Source organism: Alosa pseudoharengus, unplaced genomic scaffold (assembly GCF_046254945.1).
Source record: "Alosa pseudoharengus isolate Yale_2024_CS ecotype anadromous, Long Island Sound unplaced genomic scaffold, YU_APseudo_1.1 YU_APseudo_1.1_scf_2, whole genome shotgun sequence".
In the NCBI taxonomy this organism is placed as follows: domain Eukaryota; kingdom Metazoa; phylum Chordata; class Actinopteri; order Clupeiformes; family Clupeidae; genus Alosa; species Alosa pseudoharengus.
The window spans coordinates 2,630,277-2,654,183 of NW_027468663.1; the positions used below are offsets into that span (position 1 = coordinate 2,630,277).

At 40.3% G+C, this 23,907-nt stretch overlaps 1 protein-coding gene across 1 annotated transcript in view; it reads right to left on the bottom strand.

The window, feature by feature from the left end:
* obscnb (obscurin, cytoskeletal calmodulin and titin-interacting RhoGEF b) overlaps positions 1–23,907 on the bottom strand; it is a 190,823-nt gene that overhangs the window by 48,405 nt on the left and 118,511 nt on the right. Inside the window, exons 44-54 of the mRNA XM_076293385.1 lie at positions 14,079–14,345; positions 8,824–9,096; positions 7,424–7,696; positions 7,039–7,329; positions 6,825–6,920; positions 2,679–3,923; positions 1,931–2,212; positions 1,735–1,816; positions 1,257–1,381; positions 921–1,118; positions 777–815 (exon numbers count right to left, since the gene is read on the bottom strand). Coding sequence (XP_076149500.1) covers positions 777–815; positions 921–1,118; positions 1,257–1,381; positions 1,735–1,816; positions 1,931–2,212; positions 2,679–3,923; positions 6,825–6,920; positions 7,039–7,329; positions 7,424–7,696; positions 8,824–9,096; positions 14,079–14,345 — 3,171 coding nt within the window. The remainder of the gene's footprint in view (positions 1–776; positions 816–920; positions 1,119–1,256; positions 1,382–1,734; positions 1,817–1,930; positions 2,213–2,678; positions 3,924–6,824; positions 6,921–7,038; positions 7,330–7,423; positions 7,697–8,823; positions 9,097–14,078; positions 14,346–23,907) is intronic.

Sequence of the window (23,907 nt, forward strand, 5' to 3'; positions counted from 1 at the left end):
TTTAAAAAAATCTTTACATAGTTAATCCTTCACTACACCAATCATGTGTCATTAGAGAGAGAGAGTCAAGAGACTGAGACTGAACACAGATATACTGCCTTATGCAAAATGGAATTCATCTAATGAATGTGTCCATAATACATATTAGGGGAGAGCCGGGACAGTTGAAACACTTTTTAATTAAATGTAATTTACAAAGCGATCGTACCACACTGAAAGCTAAATTTGGTCACTAGTAACCTACATCTGTCCTCTGTCAAATACAAATGCATTTTCAGCTTTGAACAAAACCGTTCAAGCATTAAGTTCAACCTTTAAATGAAAAACACTCATTAATAATAAAAAAAATGTAACCGCTAATGAAGTTTACTTTTGCGCATCAAAACTTGTTTATCGCCTGTAACTCCGTGATAAAATGACATAGCAGGAAGATATTGGGCTCATAGAAGGAGGTTAACATGCTCTATGTTTTGACCAAAGGACGTCTGTCTATCATCATTACACTTGGAGAAAACTGGAATGTTTCATTCGTTCCGTCTTTCAATCGTCCCGGCTCTTCCCTACAGTACATAGTATTTACTGTGTAACATTAATATTGATAATGAATTAATTCAATCAATTATTCACATCTATATCATGAATTAATTGAGAATCATAATGTGGAATAATCCCTTTGATATATCTATTAAATCCATGTTTAAGTAGCATCTAAATAATAACACCCTTGCTAACTTTAGACAGACAACAAGCATAGGTTTTTTAAATTACATATCTACCTTTGGCTCTTTTATCCTCTGGTAAACATTCTCCAGGTGCTATAATTAGGAAATGAGCAGATAGATACAAATTCATCAGTTTTATGTCACAATTAGATAAGGTATAGTATACATATCCCAACAGAAAGGTCTTAGACACTATACCCATAACAATCATCCTAGCGGAGGAGTAGGCTGATCCTGCTGAATTGCTGATGTAGGCAGAGTACTCTCCAGTGTCTTCACGTGTCACCTCTAGGACCTCTATACTGTGCAGATCTCTTTCAGTTGACAGAAGAATTCTGCCCGAAGGCCGCAGAGGACATCCGTCTTTAAACCAGTAAACTCTTGGCCTAGGGTACCCTGTAAAATCCAAAAGAAACAACTGATGAAGTATTTAGTTCCATCTCCTGTCTTGAACATCAACACCACCACAAAAAAGCCTTTTTTATGCTCAATGTTAAAAACGGATATGGATACAGACTTTCATTTAGAACTAACCTTTGACCTTGACCTGCATTTTAGCTATGGATGCACCAGGGCTGACACGGACATCATGCAACTCATCCAGAACTTGTGGAAGCTGTTCCTCTTCAGCAACTGACTCAAAAGCCTCAGTTTCAGTCCTGCTCAGAAATATAATATATTTGTCAAATAATACACTCTTAAAACAAATGTGTTGAACACAACACAACGTTGTTTTTAACACATATCTGTGTCCAGATAGGGACAACACAGTTTGTGTTGTTAACAACACATTGATTTTGTTATTCGTTACACCGTACCGTATGTGTTGAAAATAACACAACTTGCACTGAAAAGAACACAACTTGCATTGTTTTTAACACATCTCTGTGTTTAACACAGTTTGCGTCGTTTCCAACACATTCATTTTAAGAGTGTGGGTAGTTTAATTCAACTAGGTTTTGCTAGCTATTGCTATTTACATTATTTAGTGTAATGAGATAGAAAAACTCACCGTGAAACATAACCCTTAGCACTGACATAAGAGGATGTTTCTGTGGCATCAGCTGCTGTATCATAGTCAGAGCTGCAAGACACTGAAGACAGAAGACAAGAAACAATAGTTTAAAGTAGAACAATAAAGTGTTGTTTTTTGTTGCACTGTTGTACAACAACCAAATGAGTGTAAGAAACCTGTTAAGCATACTTACAGTCCACCCTAAGTTCAGCTTTTGTGGAGGCCATGCCACTGTCATTCTCTGCCATACAGCGGTATACACCCATGTCAGAAGGTAACACTGAAGTGATGATGAGCTGGTGACAACCCTCCTGGTCTTCATTGATCATGTAGTGATCATTCTCCTCAAGCAGCTTCCCATCCTTGAACCAGCGGACCGTGGGGGGTGGCTTACCAATCACTACGCAGTCGAAACTCACTGGGTAACCATCTGGCACATCCTGACTATGGAGCTCAGTCAGGAAAACTGGTGCCGCTAGGACAGCCAAAGGTCAGGAGTACACTATTAAACATTTCATGTAAAAAGTACAGTAGGGTATTGGCTAGTTACTAGCAGAAACATATTGTTTAAATATTTTCTAAAAGTTTTTTAAAACTGTAGCCTAAGCCATGTTTCCACACTCACTTTTATCTTTTATTCTTTTTTAGCCTACATAAACTGTGTTTCAAACCTGTTTGTTTAATTGTAAATTATGGGTGCTACATGTATACCTTTGAGGCTTATAGACTACCCTATACAGACCAATTGTACAGACCTGTGTAACATACAGCTATGTTGGTCCTCAACATACATCAATAATGGCATGCATGGGACCAAAATAACATGTGCTTCTTATGCGATTCATGCTTTCATGCTTGCATAATGAGGCAACTGTCCAAAATGAGAGGAGTTCCTGGTATCAACAATTTAGTGACACTTTAAATAGAATGAATATTCATACCAGGGGCCCCTGTCATGAATGCAGGTGGCTGGCGATCCTGGGTCGGTGTCTGAGATCCATCTTGAATGTAGCCCATCTTCATGATGCGCAGCTCTACCTTTTGCGGTGGTTTTGCCTCCAAAATAGTTGTTTCCACTGGAACCCCTTGTGCTGTGAACATTTTCTGGAAACGTTGTGATGCCACTTCTGCTTCAGCTCGAGTATCAAAGCGAATGTAAATATAGCGGTCATCCTCACGGTAAGAGTGAGGGTCGGGTGGCTGCAGCTCGCCCTCATCAGCACTTACAAATGACTCCTCCTCAACATTTGGTGGTAGGCGGGTGCGCAGGAGCCGCCTCAGACGCTTGCTGGCCTGCCGTAGTGACTCATCCATCTCACTTCCTGATGAGCTCTCTGGCTCACTATCAGCGCTATAGCCATAAGTCAGTGTCAGAGGACGGCGTCCTGATGACTCTCGCAGAGAGCCCACTGTCACTTTGGCACTGTGTGTGGCCACCCCAAACTTATTTGTGACTTCACAAGTATATACACCTGTGTCTTTTGTGGTGGCAGCAGTGACCACAAGAGAACAGGTGCCATCATTATAGATGTCAATGTGGTGGTGCTTGCCATCAACTAGTGAGTCATTGTCCTTAAGCCATCGAACCTTGTCTGGTTTGCTGTCAGTAACACATTCCAAATGAATGGTACTGTTGGGCTCTTTGGTCTGATCCTTGAAAACCTCTTTGAAGATTGGTCGCATGTCCTTTCGTGCCTTATATCCCTTGAAGGCAGCCTGGATTTTGATAGCAGCCTCAAGCAACTCTGGTTCATTTTCATTGTCAATGTCTAAGGCAGTGGTCTCTGCTGTTGTCTGTTGCTCTTCTATCTTGATCTCACAGGCTTTCTCTGAGGAGATGGTCTCAGTTTGATGAGTGGTAGTAGATATGCTCGTCTTTTTGAGGTAGGTGACAAGAGAAGGTGTGCCACTAACAGTGTCATCATCAGAGCTGATATAAAGGTTGGGTTCTGGGGTTAATTTTAGTTCATCAGGCTTTGTTTCATCTTTGCTTACACCGTCCTCTTTACGTTTTTCTTTACCATCTTCCTCAGGGATGGAATCAAGAGTGGGCTCACGGCTCATGCGCCTCTTCTTAGCAACTGCATCCCAGAGTGCATGCAGATCACCTTCGGAGGCAGCTTCGGGAGGCAGACTGGGTTGGCTGCCCTCTCCTGGCTCTACCTGTGAGACCTCAGTGGCTTCTCCTGCAATAACGTTAAGTCAGAACTCAACAAATACCCCTTTCAGTTTTTGTTAGTTGAGGTTTAAGACAAACATGCAAAAGTAAGGCAATGCAGCCAGAGCAAAGCAGTGTTGGTCTTCAATAAATAACTGAAATGTGAAGCACAGAAGAATTTTTAAGAATAAGAATTTCTAAAAGGATTCTGTAAACCATGGACACATTTCCTATTATTTACACCAGTTGTTACATTGTAATACTGAGTGCTTTTACAAAACTTTGCCAATTTGTCTACATTTTCATCAGAGGCAAAGAGCTGACCTGAGACCTGCTGGATGGGGTAAATCTGGTCATGATAGATTTGATATACAAACCATTCTTAGCTCCAACCTATGCTGCTACAACCTTGTTACTCTTTGATACAGTGGAATAAACCTATTAAGTGTACCAGTTAATTACTTACATGTACATATGACATGTATGTTGTGTTGTGTCTTCGATGTCTTGGAACAGGTCTACTAATTCACTACATAGTACATATATCAACTGTGTTGGTACACACTTATTGCTCTTTGATACAGTGGCACAAACCAATTAAAATGAAGTGTACCAGTTAAGTACTTACAATTACATATTACATGTATGTTGTGTCATTGGTGTCTTGGAACATGTCTGCCATTACCCTACATACTGTAGTACATGTATCAACTGTGTTGGTACACATTTATTACTCTTTTGATACAGTGGAATAAACCCATTAAAATAAAGTGTACCAGTTAAGTACTTACATGGACTTGCTTGGTTGCTTCCACTGCTTGGTTGAATTTCCCATTGTCCTACGTAATTTAGAACGACCATTAACCGTATGTTATTATACGGCTCTTCACAATGCTAGTAGAACGCTCCATTGACTTGAATGGGATTTCCCAAAGTTCTACGGTAAAATATATTCATGTAATTACCGCTGTCAATGGCAACGGGTTTTGTGCTTCTGATACATCTTCCATATCACTACGCAAGGACTGGAACTTCATTCAAACGTGAAAGCAGACGGTTGATCAGCTGTGTTCTAAAGAATGTCTGATTCAAGTTCAGCAGCGTGTGTTGTTGCGAACTATTTGTTTCTCAGCAAATGCCACGATGAACGGTAAGAAATAGGCTAGGCTATGTAGGCTAAAGTCATATCGTGGGGAGTTTATTATTTCGTTTTGGCAAGTAGCCGTGTAATAAGCGGGATAATGTATAGATAATAAAATAAAATAAGTCCCTTCAGGGCGGAACAAGACCCCTCCGCTCCGCGTCGGGGTCCGGTTCGCCCTGTCGGGACTTATTTTCCCAGTAATGACCGGCGTTCTATACATTATCCCTTACTTATCTGCACACCTATGAAGTAGATCCATTTTTTGGCCGTATCACACTTGTATATTAATTCGCCGAACTCGTTGTGAAGTTTAAATGAACTGTCACGTTGCATCCAAGCTGTAAAATGCAGATGTTCAGAACATAGTAACATTGTAGCATATGACGGAGGTGGCTTTTAGCTAGATGGATGACAGCAGGCTAAGTAAAATAGCGATGTTTCAAAGCTAAAGTTCATCAGAATCTTGGGATACGCCCGCTTGACAACGGGAGAGATAGAACTAATGACTGGCCTTTGGCCGTAGCAACCATCCATTTAGAACTAGTAACGGCAGTTTGTCCTGTGAGTTGAGAAATTAGTTGATATGTGTCGGAAGAAATTAGTTCTACAAACAAGACAGTTTTAGCGATTAAAACGTTTAAATTGTAACAGGAAATGAACACAACGCAAGTGGCAACAGTGGAATAAGCGGGATAATGGACTCCACGGTGGTCTGTTCACAGAAGTTAATGCACTACGAGGTTTAAACTCCGCTTCGCGTCGGGGCCGTTTTACAACCTCGACCGTGCATTAACTTCTGTGAACAGACCACCGTGTCGTCCATTATCCCTTACATATTATATACATCCTGTCAATGATGTCATGCATCCTGTAATTGATGTGTTGAAACGTGTCTGCTGTTACACCACACAGTACATGTGAATTAGTTAGTAGACCTGTTCCAAGACATCGAAGACATAACATACATGTCATATGTACATGTAAGTAATTAACTGGTACACTTAATAGGTTTATTCCACTGTATCAAAGAGTAACAAGGTTGTAGCAGCACAACTGAAGACAATGAGGCCTTGACTGGAGCTAAGAATGATTTGTATATCAAATCTATCATGACCAGATTTACCCCATCCAGCAGGTCTCAGGTCAGCTCTTTGCCCCTGATGAAAGACAAATTGGCAAAGTTTTGTAAAAGCACTCAGTATTACAATGTAACAACTATATGTAGGTACCCACAAATACATAATGCAAGTACAATGATAGTACCTGATAGTACATGTTGTTACACAGGTTGTACCACTGTACCTAATTAGGTAGGTACACTGTAACAGCGACACATTAAAATAAAGTGTTACCAATATTTCTTTCATTCTGAGATATTCCTTTTTCTCATATATTATGCTTCCATTCAAGATTGGGTTTTTCCTCATTTTCATTGTAAGATTACAATAAATCACCAAATGATTATTTCTTATACCGGTTTTTAGTCAACTTTACCATGGGTGCCAATAATTCACTTTAGCAGGGTTAGGGGCTTACCTTGCTGAAAGCAAAAAGAGCAAGAATAAACTGTAAAACTGGATCATGCAGATTCCTGAGGCAACCATATGACACAGTGCATGTGACTCCTATTCTCATTACAGTTTGGCTGGAGTGGGTTTGGTATAATAAATACATGCCTGCAGCTATATACCAAGGGTGACTCTGAAGTGATTTGACTGAAAAAGAACTCCATAATGGTGCTTTAAAGCATACAACCCTCCCAAAATGTTGGACTAAAGGATGTACCTTCTATGGTCTTAGAGGTCTCAGCCTCTAGGTAGGAAGCCTCAGTGAGTTGAGTCTTGATGCTGTCCACTTGTTCAGTTACAGACACTGGCATTTCTGATAGGAAAACAAAATGGTAAATCACTACCTTTCTTAGAAATTGATTTAACAGCAAATGCTCATCTTCTGTTTTCTTAATCAAATATTTACAAGCAGGAACAGGTATTTATCTCACCAAGCTGCACAGTCTGGGGCAGTTGAATTGGCTCTCCGATTCCTGCACGGTTAATGGCAGCTACACGAAAGCAATACCCTATGCCAGGGATGAGGTCCCCTACAATAAACTCTGTGTTGCACACAGGCTCAGAGTGGCATGGCAACCAGAGGGCACTGTCTACCTGACGCATTTCCACTCTATAGCCAAGGATGGTGCTGCCCCCATCATGAAGAGGTGTGAACCAGGACAGGGTCGCTGAGTCTTTGGTTTTGCTCACCAACTCAGGATCCTCAGGGGGATCAGGAGGACCTTGAAAAGGAGAAGCAAAAGAACACTGAGAAGGTTAGTTCACTTATAAACACTCCCATATTGTGAACAGACACTAGTGAGCTAGAATACTAACCAATAACAGTGAGTTTAGCCATAGATATGGCATCTTGTGCAGCAAATGTAATCTCTTGAGTTGTCTGAGTTTGGACCGCCTTCAGGGAGAGTCTGTAAGTACAGCCATCTGAACTTATGGTCCTCTTGTCATCTGGATTAACCTCTGCTCCGTTAACGTACCAAGTCACCTCGCTTTCTGCCACCACCTCATTCAACACACATGCAAACTCCACTTGTTCACCAACCAAAGCCTCTCTGTCTTTAAGAGCCGTCCTTATCTTCAGCTGCAAACCTAAAAAAAAAGATATATAATGAGCATGGCCTCAAAACCTCACTTAATAAAGAGTATATACAGTCCTACATTTTAATGGGTTTTTGAGTCAGATAGCTTCCTTTATTATGCGAGTGCATAAAGAATGAAAACAAGCGCAGATTCAGGAATCGAGAGCGTAAATGCAGAAACTAAGGGGTGAAACATAATCTCTGAATTATCACAACTGTAACAATTACGATTGAGAGCACAGAAATGACGTTTGCATCGGGCAGCTCTGTCTTCTGCTCGCTCTCGCTTTTAAAACTTCTACGCTCTCGGTGTAATTTTTCCAACTGGAAACACGTCATGGATTAAGGCTTCATCAGATGGTCACCCTGTGTGTCGATTGAACTGCGAATTGAAACTGCTAACGTGACTGTAATTGATCATTTATTTAATAATATATAATTCAACTTAACATCAATAGCACTAGCACCTGTTCTTGTTAAGCAGAAGCATCTGTTGCACCATATCGCCATATCGATTGATGGGTGTCGATCTTCTGATCGAGTTGTGACAGTTGTATTACAGTTGTGATAACAGTTTTATTCACCACGAGATTATGTATCACCCCTCAGTTTCTGTATTTACGCTCTCGATTCCGGAATCTGCACTCGTTTTCATTCTTTATGCGCTCCTATAATAAAGGCAGCTATCTGACTCCATAGTTTTTATCAACATCCCCAAAATATATACCCTGTGTACTGGTAAAGGTTACTGCAGTAATAGACCTCTGAAGTTTGCCTACAAAAAAGCAGCCATCTTTGACATCCGGTATCTGGCGATTTTTCCTATGGGAAAATAACATGGGGATTTTGAATTATCGCACCTGTTAAACTCTTGCGGGGATGAAAAAGTCTGAAATGCAGACGTTTTCCTGAACACACTTTTGTCCTCTGCCTTCGAGTGGATACTGTGATCTCCGGTACGTGAAGGCAGCACACTTAGATTTTTGCTACCCCAGAGCTAACTTGCAATGCAACTTGCCATAGGTAGTTAGCTTCAATTAACAACCGGATCTCCTTATATGGGCAAAGATGGCCGTTTTGGTTCTTTTTTGTAGGCGAACTTCAGAGTTCTATGGTTCTTGAGGAACTAAAGTTCACCTTTGACAGACAGCATGGCAGTAGTGGAGGCAGGGCCAGCCTGGAAGGTCACAGTACTGTCACCAGCACACAGTTCCTTCAGAAGGAGGAGGTGTCGTCGGCCACTTTCAAATGACACAATCTCCACACTAGGTGACTCCGAAACAGGTTTCCCATTTATCAGCCAAATGACATCTTTGGTTTCAGGGCGGGAAAGAGAACACTCAAACAGAGCCTCCCCTCCATCTATTGCCTCGACATTCTCCAGACCCTGGACAATGTCAATGGGTTTAGCTATGGAAGGGTGAGAAAAATGGTAGCAATGAACAAAAATGGACAACACATATTCTTGCACGGAGTTTCAGTTTATATAGTGTAAAGTATAACAAAGTAAAGGACCTCGGATAAGTACACACAGTGAAGAAAAGTAATAATAGAAAAAGGTAGAACAGTGTTCATGGTTGAAGTGAAGTCTACTGAAGGTCTCACATTCCTTTATGTTATTTTACATAATGTGGCGATCAAACCTGATCCCTTATAATAAAATATAGAATGAAAACATAGCCACTACATATGGGATATGCTCGAAATCTATAAATAACAGCCCAGGTAACACTGTCCCCGCCTAAAGCAACATTAACGCAACGTCCAAAATGCCAAAACGCCTTGGCTAATTGCAGAGCCTCCTAGGGGTCAAAGCGGACACCAAATTGCTTGTGCAATCTCACAATTACGTCCCTAGTCCATGTACCAAGTTTGGTCTCGATACATGAAAGCATTCCTAATATATGACCCTACTTCGGATTTGGCAGCTATGCCGCTGATTTTGTTTGGCTATGACGTATTTTGTGAGGCTTGGTCTGAGGATCATGTATGTCAAGGAGGATTTTGTGGAGATCAGACCAAATTTGTCACCTGTGAAAGTTTAGTTTCACTTTTGATAAAATCCAATATGGCGGAACAACGGCAATTATAGTCAGTGACGCCATGTTCTTGAGCAACTTACACCAGTTCTGACCAAAACTAACAGAGTTGGACTGGTGGTGATATCTCAAAAGGTCTAGGAGCAGGAGCTGACTAAAAAATGCTGACAGGAATAATAACTAGGAGCATTTCCGAGGAACTGCAAAGTGTGCTTGCTCAGGTGCAGTTCACCAACGGGAGCAGACAGTGCAAAATGCTCCGCTGAACTTGGCTTGATTCAAGGATTCCAACAGAAACAAGAACATTGACGTCACAGGGTGCGTTGGAATCGGCTTGGTCCAAGGATTCCAGAAGTATCTGAGTTTTGAAAATCGGGCATATGGGTCAAAGTGCATTAACATAACGTCAAAAACGCCTTGGCTAATTGCAGCGCCTCTTAGGGATCAAAAGGCACCAAATTTCTTGTGCATCCTCACAATAGAGTCCTGAGATCATGTACAAAGTTTCTTCTAGGTACATGAAAGCGTTCCTGAGATATTTCATTTGGCTGTGATGGGCAAACGCTTTCTAAAATCAAAGATTTGTAGACTAACTTTTGTAAGGCTTGGTATGAGGATCATGTAAGTTTCATGAAGATCGGACAAAAATTGTGACCTGTGAAAGTTCAGTCTTGTTTTCGATATACTAAATGTACACATATATTCATTTATTGTATGGGTCCCCATGAACGGAATTCCGCAAAACTTGGCATGCATTCGGGGGGTGTCATAATGATCCTACTCTTCAAATTTCGTGCAGTTTTAAACATGTCAGCCAAAGATGTCAGCCACAGAAAACTGTGTCAGGCCTACCCTCCTTTTGGGGGGCCCGATGCGGCGGGTGGGCGACAGATCAAAGCGAAAAACAATGGTTCCGTGTCATCCGTGTGGGGCTACATGCCCACCAAATTTTCATCCCGGTCATTCAGTGACCCGGGAATCGCTGACACAAAATTACTGAAGAAAAAAAAAACTCTGACTAAACCTATGACCACCGCTTCGCAGCGTGGCAGTCATAATAATAAGAAAACTTAAGAAGAACAATAGTGTGCCTGCTTTAGCAAGCACACTAATAGGAAAACTTAATAACAATAGTGTACCTGCTCTATCTATGGTACTATGGGACACTTTGTACACTCAGGCAAATGTACAAAGACAGCGAAGAATGGCAAACTGTGCTTTTTTTACTCATGCATATATGCATTTATGGGAAGGTTGAGGAAAAAGTGGGAGTATCGTGCAGAAACGTGGGAGAAGTGTTGATAGCGATTGATTAGAAAACCCATCCATTGCGATAAAAAACATCCGCCTTTTTAAAAAAAAAAGGCATAATCCAAATTGCGGTTAAATGTGTGTCAATAAGAAGAACTTTATGGGACAATAGAATCAGTATTTCAGAACACCAGTTTTGCTTGTTTGTTCTATGTCAAAAGCAACCTTTGCCTTTCTAATGTCTTACTTTCACTTTCATGTCATCGACAGGGAGTACCTCACCTCACTTTTATTAGCATTTGTTATGTTGAAAAATTGCAATATAATAAAGAACATCATTCGAGCCTTTTGGATAACTGAAACAATATGGGAACAAATCATGGGATCATGGGAACAAATAGTGCAAGAACATACTGTAGTGGTCATAGCCTAAGATAGTGTTTAATAGACTACATAATAGTACACAGCATTTAATAGACTACGTAGCGTTGAATAATACAAGTAAATATAACTCACCAGCTGAATTTGCCTACTCTGAGTGCAAAATTTCCTCATCGCAGTGTCTTTCCATTCATTTGTAAATGTTCTTGTAAGATCCTGCTCAAAAGCAAGCTGCACAAACTGACTCTTACGACTATGCAACACATTCACAAAGTGCTGACAGGACACTCGGCATGACTTTGTGCTGCTCTGAATGTCCATTTTATTGACTGTTAGGCTACTATTTTTGAATTTGGAGATGTACTGTTTTGCAACGGTAGACCCATGGGCGTAGGTTTAGGGTGGGACGCTAGTGACTAGTCCCAATCAAAATTTTGAGATGACAAAATTGTCCCCACCAATATTTTAGCGAACTCCTTTGTGCTATTTGGACTATTCAAACGGCAAGGACGACAGTAAAAGAAGCACTGTCATTTGATTGGCTGAAACCGAAGGGGGTCTATCTGACACACACAACAGAGTCAAAGCATAGCCTAGGCCTACTTTGTAGTGACACTGTCAGAAAAGCGAGCGAGTGTGTATGCTAAGTTATCGAGCGAGTGAGTGTGTATGCTAAATTATCAGGGATGTCTACCAATACATAACCCAAAAGAGGCCAGTGTAAAACATTGTAATATTCCCTTTGCCCTTCAGCATGCACATTTTGCCTCTTTTTGCGCTTTGTAGATCAGCTATGCCGCCAAAGCAGAAAAGGAACATTCAACGCGTTTTCATTATGCAGAGTCTAAGTAGGCAAAGTAACTACAGACTGTGGCAACTGGTGACAAGGTTTTCAAATGCGGATTTTACTAAGGAAAATAGCATTAACTGTTAGGATATTACCCAGGATATTGTTACAGTTAACCTAGCTTCTGTAATCTTTCAACCAATGTTAGGAGTTATGTTGAATAGGGGTGTGCCGCACAGACAGTGGCATATAGCACAGAATAGAAGTCACCATCACTGACTGTTAATTGGGCTACCAATCTTGCAGACGCAATAAACAATGGATCCGAGACATTTTCCTGTTCCTATATTCTGTTAATGTAGGCTAATGTATTTGTGAATGTAGCCTGCACAATGCAAAGAAATAAAAGACAAACTATGGTGCATTTCCATACTTATAGAAATGAACACTGCGAGACACTTACGTATCTCCTTTTATGATCTCATTCAAGAAAGATTTTCTTTGACTTGTTAGTTTTTTGAACATTTATTTTATCTAATGACATAGCAAACATGATGAATTGAATCCACATATCCTTGCACTATGCGAAACTATTTTCCACTAGCCTAAAACCATGAGTTTGAAAGCTAATTGCGTTCACGTTCTCCTTAAAGTGACAGGCACACAATTAAACTTGCACACCACAAATGTGATGATATTGAAGATAAGTGTAGACTAATAATTTAAATATCATTATGATGTATTCAAATGACCAAATATGTTTAGCTATTAGTAATTATGCAGATCATAAAATGCTATAAATAATTAACAATATACAGTATATAACATTTATATGAATACCAAAATATGAAATAGAAACCTAGGACAACCATCACTTTTTGTGTGTGTGTGGTGTGGGGGGGTGTGGAGGGTCAATCAAATTCTATTATTGCCACTGATGTGAATGATCACACAATATTCAATATTACTGATGCCGTCAAGGTGGTGGGGGCCCCCAAACCAAATAAAAATTTAAAAAATCGCAAAGTTATTGAAATCGAGATTCTTCACTTGGTATTGGTATTGAAACAATAATGTTGGTATCGTGACAGCAGGAGTTGGGGATGTGTCCCCACCAAAGCTGAGACCAAACCTACGCCCTTGGGTAGACCTACATGCCGACTCCACAACTGTCACATTTCCTAGGTCCTTGATAGGCTTTATTGTCACTGCATACAAAAATTCCATCTCCCTTTGAATCAAGCCTTTTAAGCCATATAAGCCTTTTTTGTGTCGGTGGCACAAAGGCGTGAAGAAATTTGTGGCGTTAGGTTGGCAATAATTCGCTCTTCCATGCCAGCTAGTAATTTCTGTATTTCAGTTAGCGACACCGGGCTGCTTTCTCCATCATTTAATTAACTGACATTACTGCTTTCAATTTATTAAAGAGGAGATTGTTGTAAATTATTGTAAAAAAGGTTAAATTAAATTGATCAAGATTCCATTTATAAAAGCAGTAAAAGTGGAAATAGTGGTGAATACCTTTTATAGGCACTGTATAAATATGACGACAATGCATTGCCTGAAATCTTTAGCATTACAAAAGCAGTAGTGTTGAACAAATCACATTTTCTGGAAATTTCTGCTATGTTGCAATGAATTGTTTCTCGTTCTCCAAAACTGAAAATAGTGCTTTTGCCATTTATGAATGCACAGACCAGGATCCTTTGACGTAGAAATAACAGAACACCAACCATCTTTCATGCTTGTTTACATAGGTCTTGAAGAAAAAAGAAAGGCGACAAGAGAATTAAAGAACCAAATATAACATTATGTTAATACTGTAAGCTGAGGTTAAAACCCAACATCCACCACTTTCTAAATGTGGTAAACTTATTAATGCTCTGCATTTCATTATTAGCCTTAGGTGCATCTTTTCCGTGAGTTAAGCTCACCTTGCACCTCCAGGTGAGCCACCACGCAGGTACCCTCTGCCTCACAGGAATACGATCCTGTGTCTCCCGGGATAACAGATTTAATGTACAAGCGAGCCACGTTCCAGTCCTGTTCCACTATCACCCCGCAACTATCAGACAGCAGTGGTCGGCCATCTCTTTTCCAGACAGCTGTGACTGGCCGAGAATATTGGCAGATGAACTCTGCAGGCCGGCCCTCTGGCACTTGTAGATCTTCCATGGCACTGACCACCTCTACGGATGGATCTGGAAGGATCGTGGGCATGGATCGGAATCAGAGTATGTAACGCAATGCTGCTGGGCCACACTTATCCTTTACAATACACTACTTGATGCATCTTTGAGTAAAGCAACAATGGGTTTCCACTAGGGCTGTCAGCGTTAACCTGTTAATCGCGATGCGATTAAGGACCAAGCATAATGCATTTTTTTTTTTAATCGTTTTTTTAATCGAGTGCCGCCAAAGATTTTTTATTTTACGTCGTCACTTGTTCGGTTATCAACTATCCTCTTTGGCTGCTATTATTTTTACCCTTTGATGCACCATTTCTTGTCCTAAAACTGCCCATAGACAGTAACACAGACACTTCCTAGTAAGCTTTTGCCTAGTCAAAGAGTATAGAAGCAACAAGCGACACTCAATAGAACGTTCCATAGCAACAAATGTGCCAATGACTGAGCTTCTTGGACTGAGCAACACAACTATCATGGAACTTAATGATACCGGTCCAGATTCAAAAGTGTCTTTCAGTATTAAAACAAAATTCTCTCTAACCTTTTCTCATACCCTTAATTCCTCAACTGACATAAACTGTGTTGAAAAATGCAAAATATGAGTATATATTTTTCAGTGTTTCCCCTACTATGTATTAGGCAGCGGCGCACCGCCACTCCTAGAATTTAACCGCCGCCACAAAAAAAGTCGCCTAAAACTGAACTTCGGGAACAGCTGCAGTTCGTTCCTCTCCAGGTTTGATGTCAACAAATAATAGTAGGCCAACGTTGAAGGCGCAGTGAGGGATTTCACAGGAAATCACGTTTGTTTGTGTTTATGTTTAAGTTTATTACCAGACACAATTTTATGCAAAAAAACATTATATTTTAACCAAGAAACCAAATTAAACACGCCAGTGAGGTAGCTCGCCCCTAACTTCAGTAGCCTATTCCCAGATAAATTCCATGCAGGGTTTCGTTTTTGTTTGTTCTATATACAGTCAATGCTCTCAAGCACTGTGTTGCTAACATACCTAGGCTGTGAAATTAAGGGGTAGTCTACTCTTGAATTTGAGTAATAGGATACACAACCATTTACATCTGGAGATGGTTATTTGTAATTCCTGGAGAGCTCACCAAATTCATAAAAATTATCATTACAAGACACTTATCCCCTATAATACAAGATAGATTTTTTTCGAGTTAGGCTTTTGAGCATTTATTTTAACAAATGACATGGACAACATAATTAATTTCATCCACATCTTTATGCACAATGTACAACAAAGCCACTAAGTTAGCTTAAAACCGTGAGAATCAAGCAAGTCTCACGGGCCGTCACAGCCTTAAAGTAACAGGGACTCAATTTCACTTGCACAGCACCAATAGTGTAATGTGTAAAAAAGTGTAATGACATGAAAGAGAAGTCTATATATTTTATACATTCTAAATAGAAATAGTTTAGCTCACAGGTGAGATGTGGCCTATGATTAAGCTTTAATTTGTTTGTATGAATTGTAAATAATAGTTTTCTGTGTTGTGTGTTGTGCCATTTCATTTTTGTTTCCTTTCAATTCCTAATAATAATGTAATTAATAATTATTAATAATGTAAATGAAAGAAAGAAAGAAAGGTGAAAGAAAAACATGAATAACAAGTGTTGATGGTTATGTCATATTTGTAACTCAATCTGTCAATTTGTTTTGACAAAATCCACCAGAAGTCATAATTTAAGGAGTAATTTGTTTTCTTTAGGGGGGGGGGGGTTGATTAGCTTCCAACGATTAACAGCACCGCTGCTGGAAAAATGTGTAGGGGAAGCACGGTTTATTAATAATAATTTAGTGAGCTAGCTAGCCTTCCAGCTAAGGTAACGTTTTAAACAGAGAAGTTTAATTTCTTTGAAACATTACTGACTTTCGTTTAAGTGGATGTCTTAGGGCGTTTTCACACCTACAGCCTTTAGTTCGTTTGAATCGAACTCGAATGCGTTTAAGCCCTTGTTTCGGTTCGTTTGTGTCGGTCGGAATCAATCAACAATCGCACTCATCTCATAGAAATTAAGGAACTACTCATCCCATGGGCCTTTTCGAACTTACACATTTCGAACATTTCACACATTTCGTTTAACATTCTTCTATTTTAATCTCACACAAGAAGATGACTAACTTCCTACCGTTTCTATTGAGTAAATTCAACTTTCAAGGTGAGAAAAACAGTTTTTTCGGACGGCCACACATTGGCTCTGACAGCCTCTGTATCCATCTTAATTCCAGCGAGTAAGGAGCTGACAGTGACAAACATTTTCATGGCAACGGTGATCTCTACCAATCAAAGGCTCTGCTTTTACTGGCTTTTGCATGTTAGGATTGTGGGTAATGTAGTACTTTTCTGTTAAATCGCTAATAAAACATTTTGTTTTTCAAAACAAGGTTGATGCTCCATTAACTTTTGCCGACTATATGACTATACAATCGCTTAGTCATGCCGTAGCTGGTTTTAAGTCTACCATGGACTTATACTCCAATTGTCAATGGAGAAATGTAATTCTTACTTCCGGAAACGGCTGTGGGCGGCTGTGTTTGGCCTGGTCCTCCTCCCGTAGTCATGGATATAATAAACACCAACGCAGTTCTGAACTCCCATTCGGCTGAATGGCACTTTAAGCACTGTGGACAACGGCGCTGACATGAGTGTGGCGCTTTACGCTTTCGACATTCAATTAGCTACATTAGATTTCATTGTTTTCCATACAACTCTGCACACCAGCATCACACTTTGCTGCCACCACCATCTAAACTAAGATTCAGCTCACTAGTTCATCCATTTGATCGCTTGAGTGCAGAGAATAATGAGTTTGGCTTGGTAGCTGGCCATGGTCCTGAGATGCCATCCGCTAACACCCCTTATGGATGAGGGGTAATTTAGAGCTTAGAGCTAATAGTGAAATGGAGGAGCAAGGGAGGAGGTGGGAGGCTTTGCAACTCCAGCGTGACATAAAGGGCAGTAAGGAGGGTTTTATCTAAGAACGGAAGTGGGGTGATTGATGGCTGTGAATCAATCCTATTGGCTCCTCCCGCACTTTGTTTAGAAAAGACACTCCATAAAATCCATTGTTCATCCAGTGTTTGCCAGTTAAAAACGTTGGCACTGATGTGTGTGGCAAGTGACAGTACACTCATGTCTGCACCAGTGTTCAATGGAAATAAAATATCACCGAAGCACTTCAAGTTTAAACTATAATCTATGAGCTAAACATTGGTTAGCCTACACTCCTACACTGAACATATTTAATGGAGATATGGACTGTAGGCTATGTCTGTTTGTTATGCACTTCATTGAAATGTGCTGCAGGTCTAGGTTACATTTTGCACATGCATTTATATGTGTATATACGTGTATATTTCTCAATGTGAAAAGATTGAACTGAACTTTAAAATAATGAATATAGGCGAATATAGGCGAATATAGGCTATATGGAGTATTTTTAGTTTGTTATGCCCTTTATAATGTGTGTAGCTTACATTTTGTGCATACACCCCTGCAGTAGCATTTATTTCAGTTTATATCAGCTACTGTATATTTCTGAAGAATACATTGTGCTGCCTTTGGCCCACTTCCCAGGTGACTTTTTTTTGCTTTTATTTGATTCCCAATTAAGATACACTGGTAAGAATTGCTTTAGACTGTTAATATGGACTTCTGGAAAGTTCAGAAATGCAAAATAATAGAATTTTAATCAAATTATAAAATATGTGATTAATCACAATTAACTATAGAAATTCAGCGATGAATCGCGATTAAAAAAAAAAAAAAAACGTTTGACAGCCCTAGTTTCCACATAAATTAATTTCCAACACATCGCTTGTAACATCTAGGTAACAAAAAAATGTAACATAACTCCACAAGAGTTAAGAAATCTGGTCCAAAGCAAAGCACCTTTGCATAAAGACATTAAGTACTTTTAAAATGCCATTACCATTAAAACTGAACAGCACACTTTGAGAATACCTTAATTATGAAGTTAATAGAAATGAGAAGGTGAGAAGGTTAGCGCTGATACAAAGGGAATGAGAAGGCAGAGGAGCATGTGAGTATGAGGAAGAGAATATATGCCAGGATGTGTAGTGAAAATCATTATAGAAAATGAATCTCAGAAATACTCAAATTTATTTTTTGGGGGAGTATTTATCCACACCCCTGAAAAAATTAAGATACGTTACTCAAAGTGTCAAGGTAGTGTGGTGTTTGTTCTAAAACATGATGTCCTAATAATTCCTTATTGCATCACGTCATGTCTAACTATGTACAGTATCTAAGTGAGGAGGCGCACACATCCAAAATTGGCAGGTGCCAAATTCCAAAAGTTTAGAACATAAAAGAACAAAACTGAATCTGCACACTGAGCTCCACGTTGACTGTTTAATCACCAAGTAACGTTTCGGGCTACTGCAATTATTTTTTAATTGTGAATTATTGTAATGAGGATTTTATTTTGAAATAGTTGGCGGGAGTCAAAGTTGATGCCAACTGACAGTTGGAATGGCTGAACAGTTAAATAATTGGATAGTTTAAATAGTTAAATGATTTATTAGTGACTTATTATAGTGAGGACTTTTATTTTGAAACAGCTGTGGGCAAAGAAAACAGTTGGCAAGAGTCATAGTTGATGACAACTGACGGTTGGAATGGCTGAACAGTTAAATAGTTGGATAGTTTAAATTGTTAAATAATAATAATAATAATAATAATAATAATAATAATAAATATAGCTGCAAGCAGCAATGTGGGGGCCAAGCAGTGCCCTATAGCAGGAATGGTGTTGCCATGGCATGAGCAACCACTCACAGCAAGTTTGATTGCAATTGGATAAAGAATGGCTGAGAAATAAGCTCATTTACTTTGTTATAGTGCCCCTATAAATTTGTAACCGCTGAAACTTTTTGTATTAAATCCAATATGGCGGAGATCCAATATGGCGGAAAGTGACGGGATAGGGGTCGATGAACTCGGGATGGTCCAAAGATTCAGACGCTACCTCAATTGTGAAAATCAGACAAAGGAGTCAAGGATCACGCGCATGAACGCATGTCCAGCATTGAACTGGTGGTGGCGCTAGAGTGTTCAATGTACAGTGGGTCCCAGTTAAAAATTGACACTTCATTCACGATCATGGTGAATGGTGAAATGTAAGTACAACTGCAGCCGCTTGGGGGCAGCATAGTCCGCTGTGGAGTTCCACGGTCGAACCAGACGGCGCATTCGACAGCAAGGGCTGTGATTGGCCGAGTTTTCAGTGCGTTTCTCTGTGTTTTTAGCAGCCCCTGCAACATGCTAGTCCACTGTAGCCTAAGCCTTTTACATAATGTTAAACATAGTTTTGTATTCAGTGGCAAGATTTCTTGATTGTACAGTGTCTGTCTCTCAGTAATGTTTTAAAATGAGAGCTTCGTCAGCTGGCAGTAGGCTACTTTGTCGGTAGTCATGAGAAGTTCGCTTGCTAACAGAACATAAATATGCTGCCCAGAAACCTTGTGAATAGTTCTGATTTTTTTTACTACACTAACGAGGTTGAAATATAGACTTTGCCTACAGCATCTCCTTAACAGTAATGTTAACAAAATGACAGCATTCATATGACAAAGAAAAACGAATTTCGGTCACTCAAGACTGTGCCACAGCAACCAGTGTAGGCTACAGTCCTACCCAATAGGCCTACTCGAAGCAGATAGCGTTGTCTGACGGTCGAGTGGGTTAATGCACGTATTTCCAGAACAGGTCTGCAACTTTCAGGCAGTTCTGAGTTCGAATCTAGGCAGGAGCAGAGCCATATAAAGGCCTTGGCCTATTGTTATCATTTTTTGCAAGGTGTTGCTCCTGGCAATACGTGTTTATAAGACGTTTGGTGATTAATTGATAGCTGTTTTTGGGACACGTTAAACGTTCTTTATAATGAGCGCATCCGGGGAGTAAAACGACTGTTACGCGCTGTTACAACTGTAGGGTACAATGATTGCAATACAAAAATATGCGCGTGTTAGTTTAGTTAGTTTTGTGATGTTTTGCCTCATGTGTTTTCAGGTTTGAGGGCTTTTTTGGCAAGATTGACCTTGGTTAGACTCTGCATATGTTATTTCTCCGCATGGAAAATAAAGTCAATTTTCGACACACGTCTGTTATTAGTTCAATAACAAGTGTTGCTTGTTAAAACATGTGACTAGTGAAACTCAAATGATTTTAGAAATATTTAGCCAAAGCCAAAAAGTGTTAGAGAAGGAGAGACGCCGGTGCAGCTCAGATGTCTTCTTAATTTTCTTTATTCTTTAGTAAAAGGTGCAGAACATTATTAAACTTTGACTAACGTTTCGATGTTCGTTAGTCAAAAACATCGACACAAATGTTAGTCAAAGTTTAATAATGTTCTGCACCTTTTACTAAAGAATAAAGAAAATTAAGAAGACATCTGAGCTGCACCGGCGTCTCTCCTTCTCTCTAAAATATCTGTCCTGGCCTGGTTGCAACGGATTGTGGCCAAACGACAGAAGCGCGGAGAACCCTCCTTTGTCTACCAAAAAGTGTTACTTTCTGCCCCGCGCTCCCCCACTGCTTGTGAAAGAAGGGGATGGGGGAGGGGGGCTTAACGTGAAAAAGCTTAATGTCACAAAACGGCAACGAGTCGTTTTAGGCTACAGGCCTTCATAATGGTAGGCTACAGGAAGTGGGGGGAGGGTATGGGATGACCAGAGCCGTCATCTATCGTCTTTCCAGGCACACAGCTCGTTATATAGCCTATCGACTGCCTTAACAGATAGGCTTTGCTCTTGGGTTTGGCCTTACAGCGAACTCAATGCTCTTGTTGCTTGCAGTTTGTTAAATAAAGCGATGCAGATTACATTATTTATTTCTGATTAATTGCGTCTTTTGATGTATTTTGCAACATTTGCTTGTTAGGCTGGGCTACTGTCAATGTCCTGTACAGGTCAATGTTCAACAATTGCTGGTGTAGGCCTAGGCTATTAATCAATTAGGGACTGTTCGTTATTTATTTAATTAAGGGGCTACCGGAGGAGTTTTGGGAGCGTTAGTCAAAAAAGACGTGACCCTCCCTCGCCAGCAAGAATTTTTTCTATGACCCTCCAAAGTGATTGAGAAAAAACGCATGACCCTCCCCAGTCCCAACAATTTATTGATGCCTTAGGCTACTGGGTCAATTTGGGAGCTTGCATGCTACGACTCCTTCCTTGAAATGCCTTGAAAAGGCTGTCGTTTGCACAATTTCACAAATAATCACCGGGACCGAAACAAACCTGTCAACTTTTCCCGGGTTTATCGCGTATTTTAACTTTTTCCTCGCTGTCTTAGGAGGAGCTGCAGGGCCGTCGCAAGGGGATGCGAGGCCCTGTGCGAACTTGACAGATGCAAGGCCCTTTTCACTTACGTGCATGAAATCATGCGATAGCTTACTTTATACATAGCCAAGGCTACCATCGGTGTATTTTAATAGTAGCCTAGTCTAATAAGCTACACCAGCTTGCCTTTAGGAGGGGAAATTCAATTGTATAGCCGATAACTTAGCTGAGTCACATATTTGGCCATATGGTGTTTATCATAGGCTACATCACAAAACCAAATAGTGTAACAAAGGCGAACACTTTAACAGGGGGAATTAATTGGGCATGAATCATTGTGCTGAACGGTATTTGTCAATGAGCAGAAACACACACGACATTCAAACTATTGATAAGATGTACTGGTCTGTATCTATAGGCTAACATTGGACAAATAAATGACACTGACTCGCCATATCCTGACTCAGGAAAAAAAACATTTTCTTGCTTTGCCGCAAACTCAGCAATGAAATCATAGGCCAGTTTGCAGGTAGCCTAACGTCTTTTTCATAGAAGGGAGAGCCCAGTCTCTCCTGTGACATGGAGGTGCGCAATAGAGCCCTGCACTCCCGCGGGAGTCCCGCGGGACTCGCGGGACCCAACGCAAAGCAGTGCGACGCGGGACAAATATTGAAAGCTCCTTGCGGGAGCGGGCGGGAGGGAGAGCGCACAGCGCGGGTGCGGGCGGGAGCAGTGATAAGCGGCAGTCCCGCGAATTAAAAAAGTGTTTTAAAATGTAAAATAAAATCATAAATTACCTATTGGTCAATGTATATCATATATATAACACAATGTGCTGGATATTATATTTGGTAGCCTATCTATTAATAAACATTTTTGAATGTAGATTTGCAGATGTGTAATCTCGCACACATTTCCGATTCCGTTCTGCTCTTCCGTATCAAGCTACCATTCCTATTGCTATTATTAAGCTATAGACACTGGCAAAGGCAACAGCCACGATGTTTCTCCTACTGCTAAAAACAACGGAGAAGGAGGTTCTGTAGCGCGATCCATGTCTTTTCTCCCTCACGGGCGACAGGCCATGGTTAGCCTAAATAATAATAATTAAGATTATGTTATATTTTCAATATTCTGGATTCAGAAAAGGTAGGCTAATATTTTCTCCATTTCACTTGTTTGCATTTAAGCCTAAATCAATTGTAATGTGAGCTGGCTATGCTCAAATGCTCGAGGGGGCAGGGCATTATGCGGTGTTTAAAATTATAACATCACTTCTTATATTTTTATTTCTTATGTAAACGTAATGAAGCATATAAAGAATGTATTATTCTTAATATCACTGTAGATTAAATTGGTAGGTTTGCTGGGTATTGCTGTGAAACCTAAGCAGCTGGTGCCACCGAAGGCGCTTCATGCACTTTGGAGAAGGATCCGTCAGTGATGCGCTCAGCTTAGCGCAGCGTGTTTAATTCCTCAAACCAATGTCAATAACTGTCTTGAGCAGTAGGTGAACGTCGGAATCATGCGGGAATTGCGGGCGGGAGCGGGACAATGTATTACAGTTGCGGGCGGGAGCGGGACTGAAAATCATAATTCTTTGCGGGAGCGGGCGGGAGCGGGACTGAACACTGCGGGAGCGGGCGGGCGCGGGACTGGAAAATCTGTCCCGCGCAGGCCTCTAGTGCGCAAATAGTTTTTAATAGCCTGTTCAACTTCGAAAAGCTTCGTTCACCCGATGCCAGTCACTGATCGCAATGTCAAAGTTCGGAAAGCTTCATCTTTTTAAGTTTTAAGTGCAGTGGTCCCTATCTGCCCCCTTTGGAATTATATCTCGAGCCTATTATAAGGTCCAGTGCGTTATGCCCTGGGATTCGGATGTGCTCAAAAAGAAAAGAAAAAAAACTTTTTTATAGATGGTTATGAGGAGCAATGTGAGAGAGAAATTTGATGATCATTGATCGTTGTTTTGGGACGTTAAGCCTTTTCCATAGGCATCAGTGAAGGAGATTGAAGAATGACCATTTTTTTTATACGAAAATATTTCTTAACTACAAAAACTCAGTGTCTAAAAACTCAGTGTCATTCAGACTCAACCCTCTTGTTGTTTTATTATCTTTTTCGTTGTCGTTTGAACGTTGGCAAGCAGGCATGTTGCGGTTGCAATTTAAGTGGAATTTCTACAGTAGGCCTACAACATGCTGTTAGGCTGGGCTACTGTCAATGTACTTGTACAGGTAAATGTT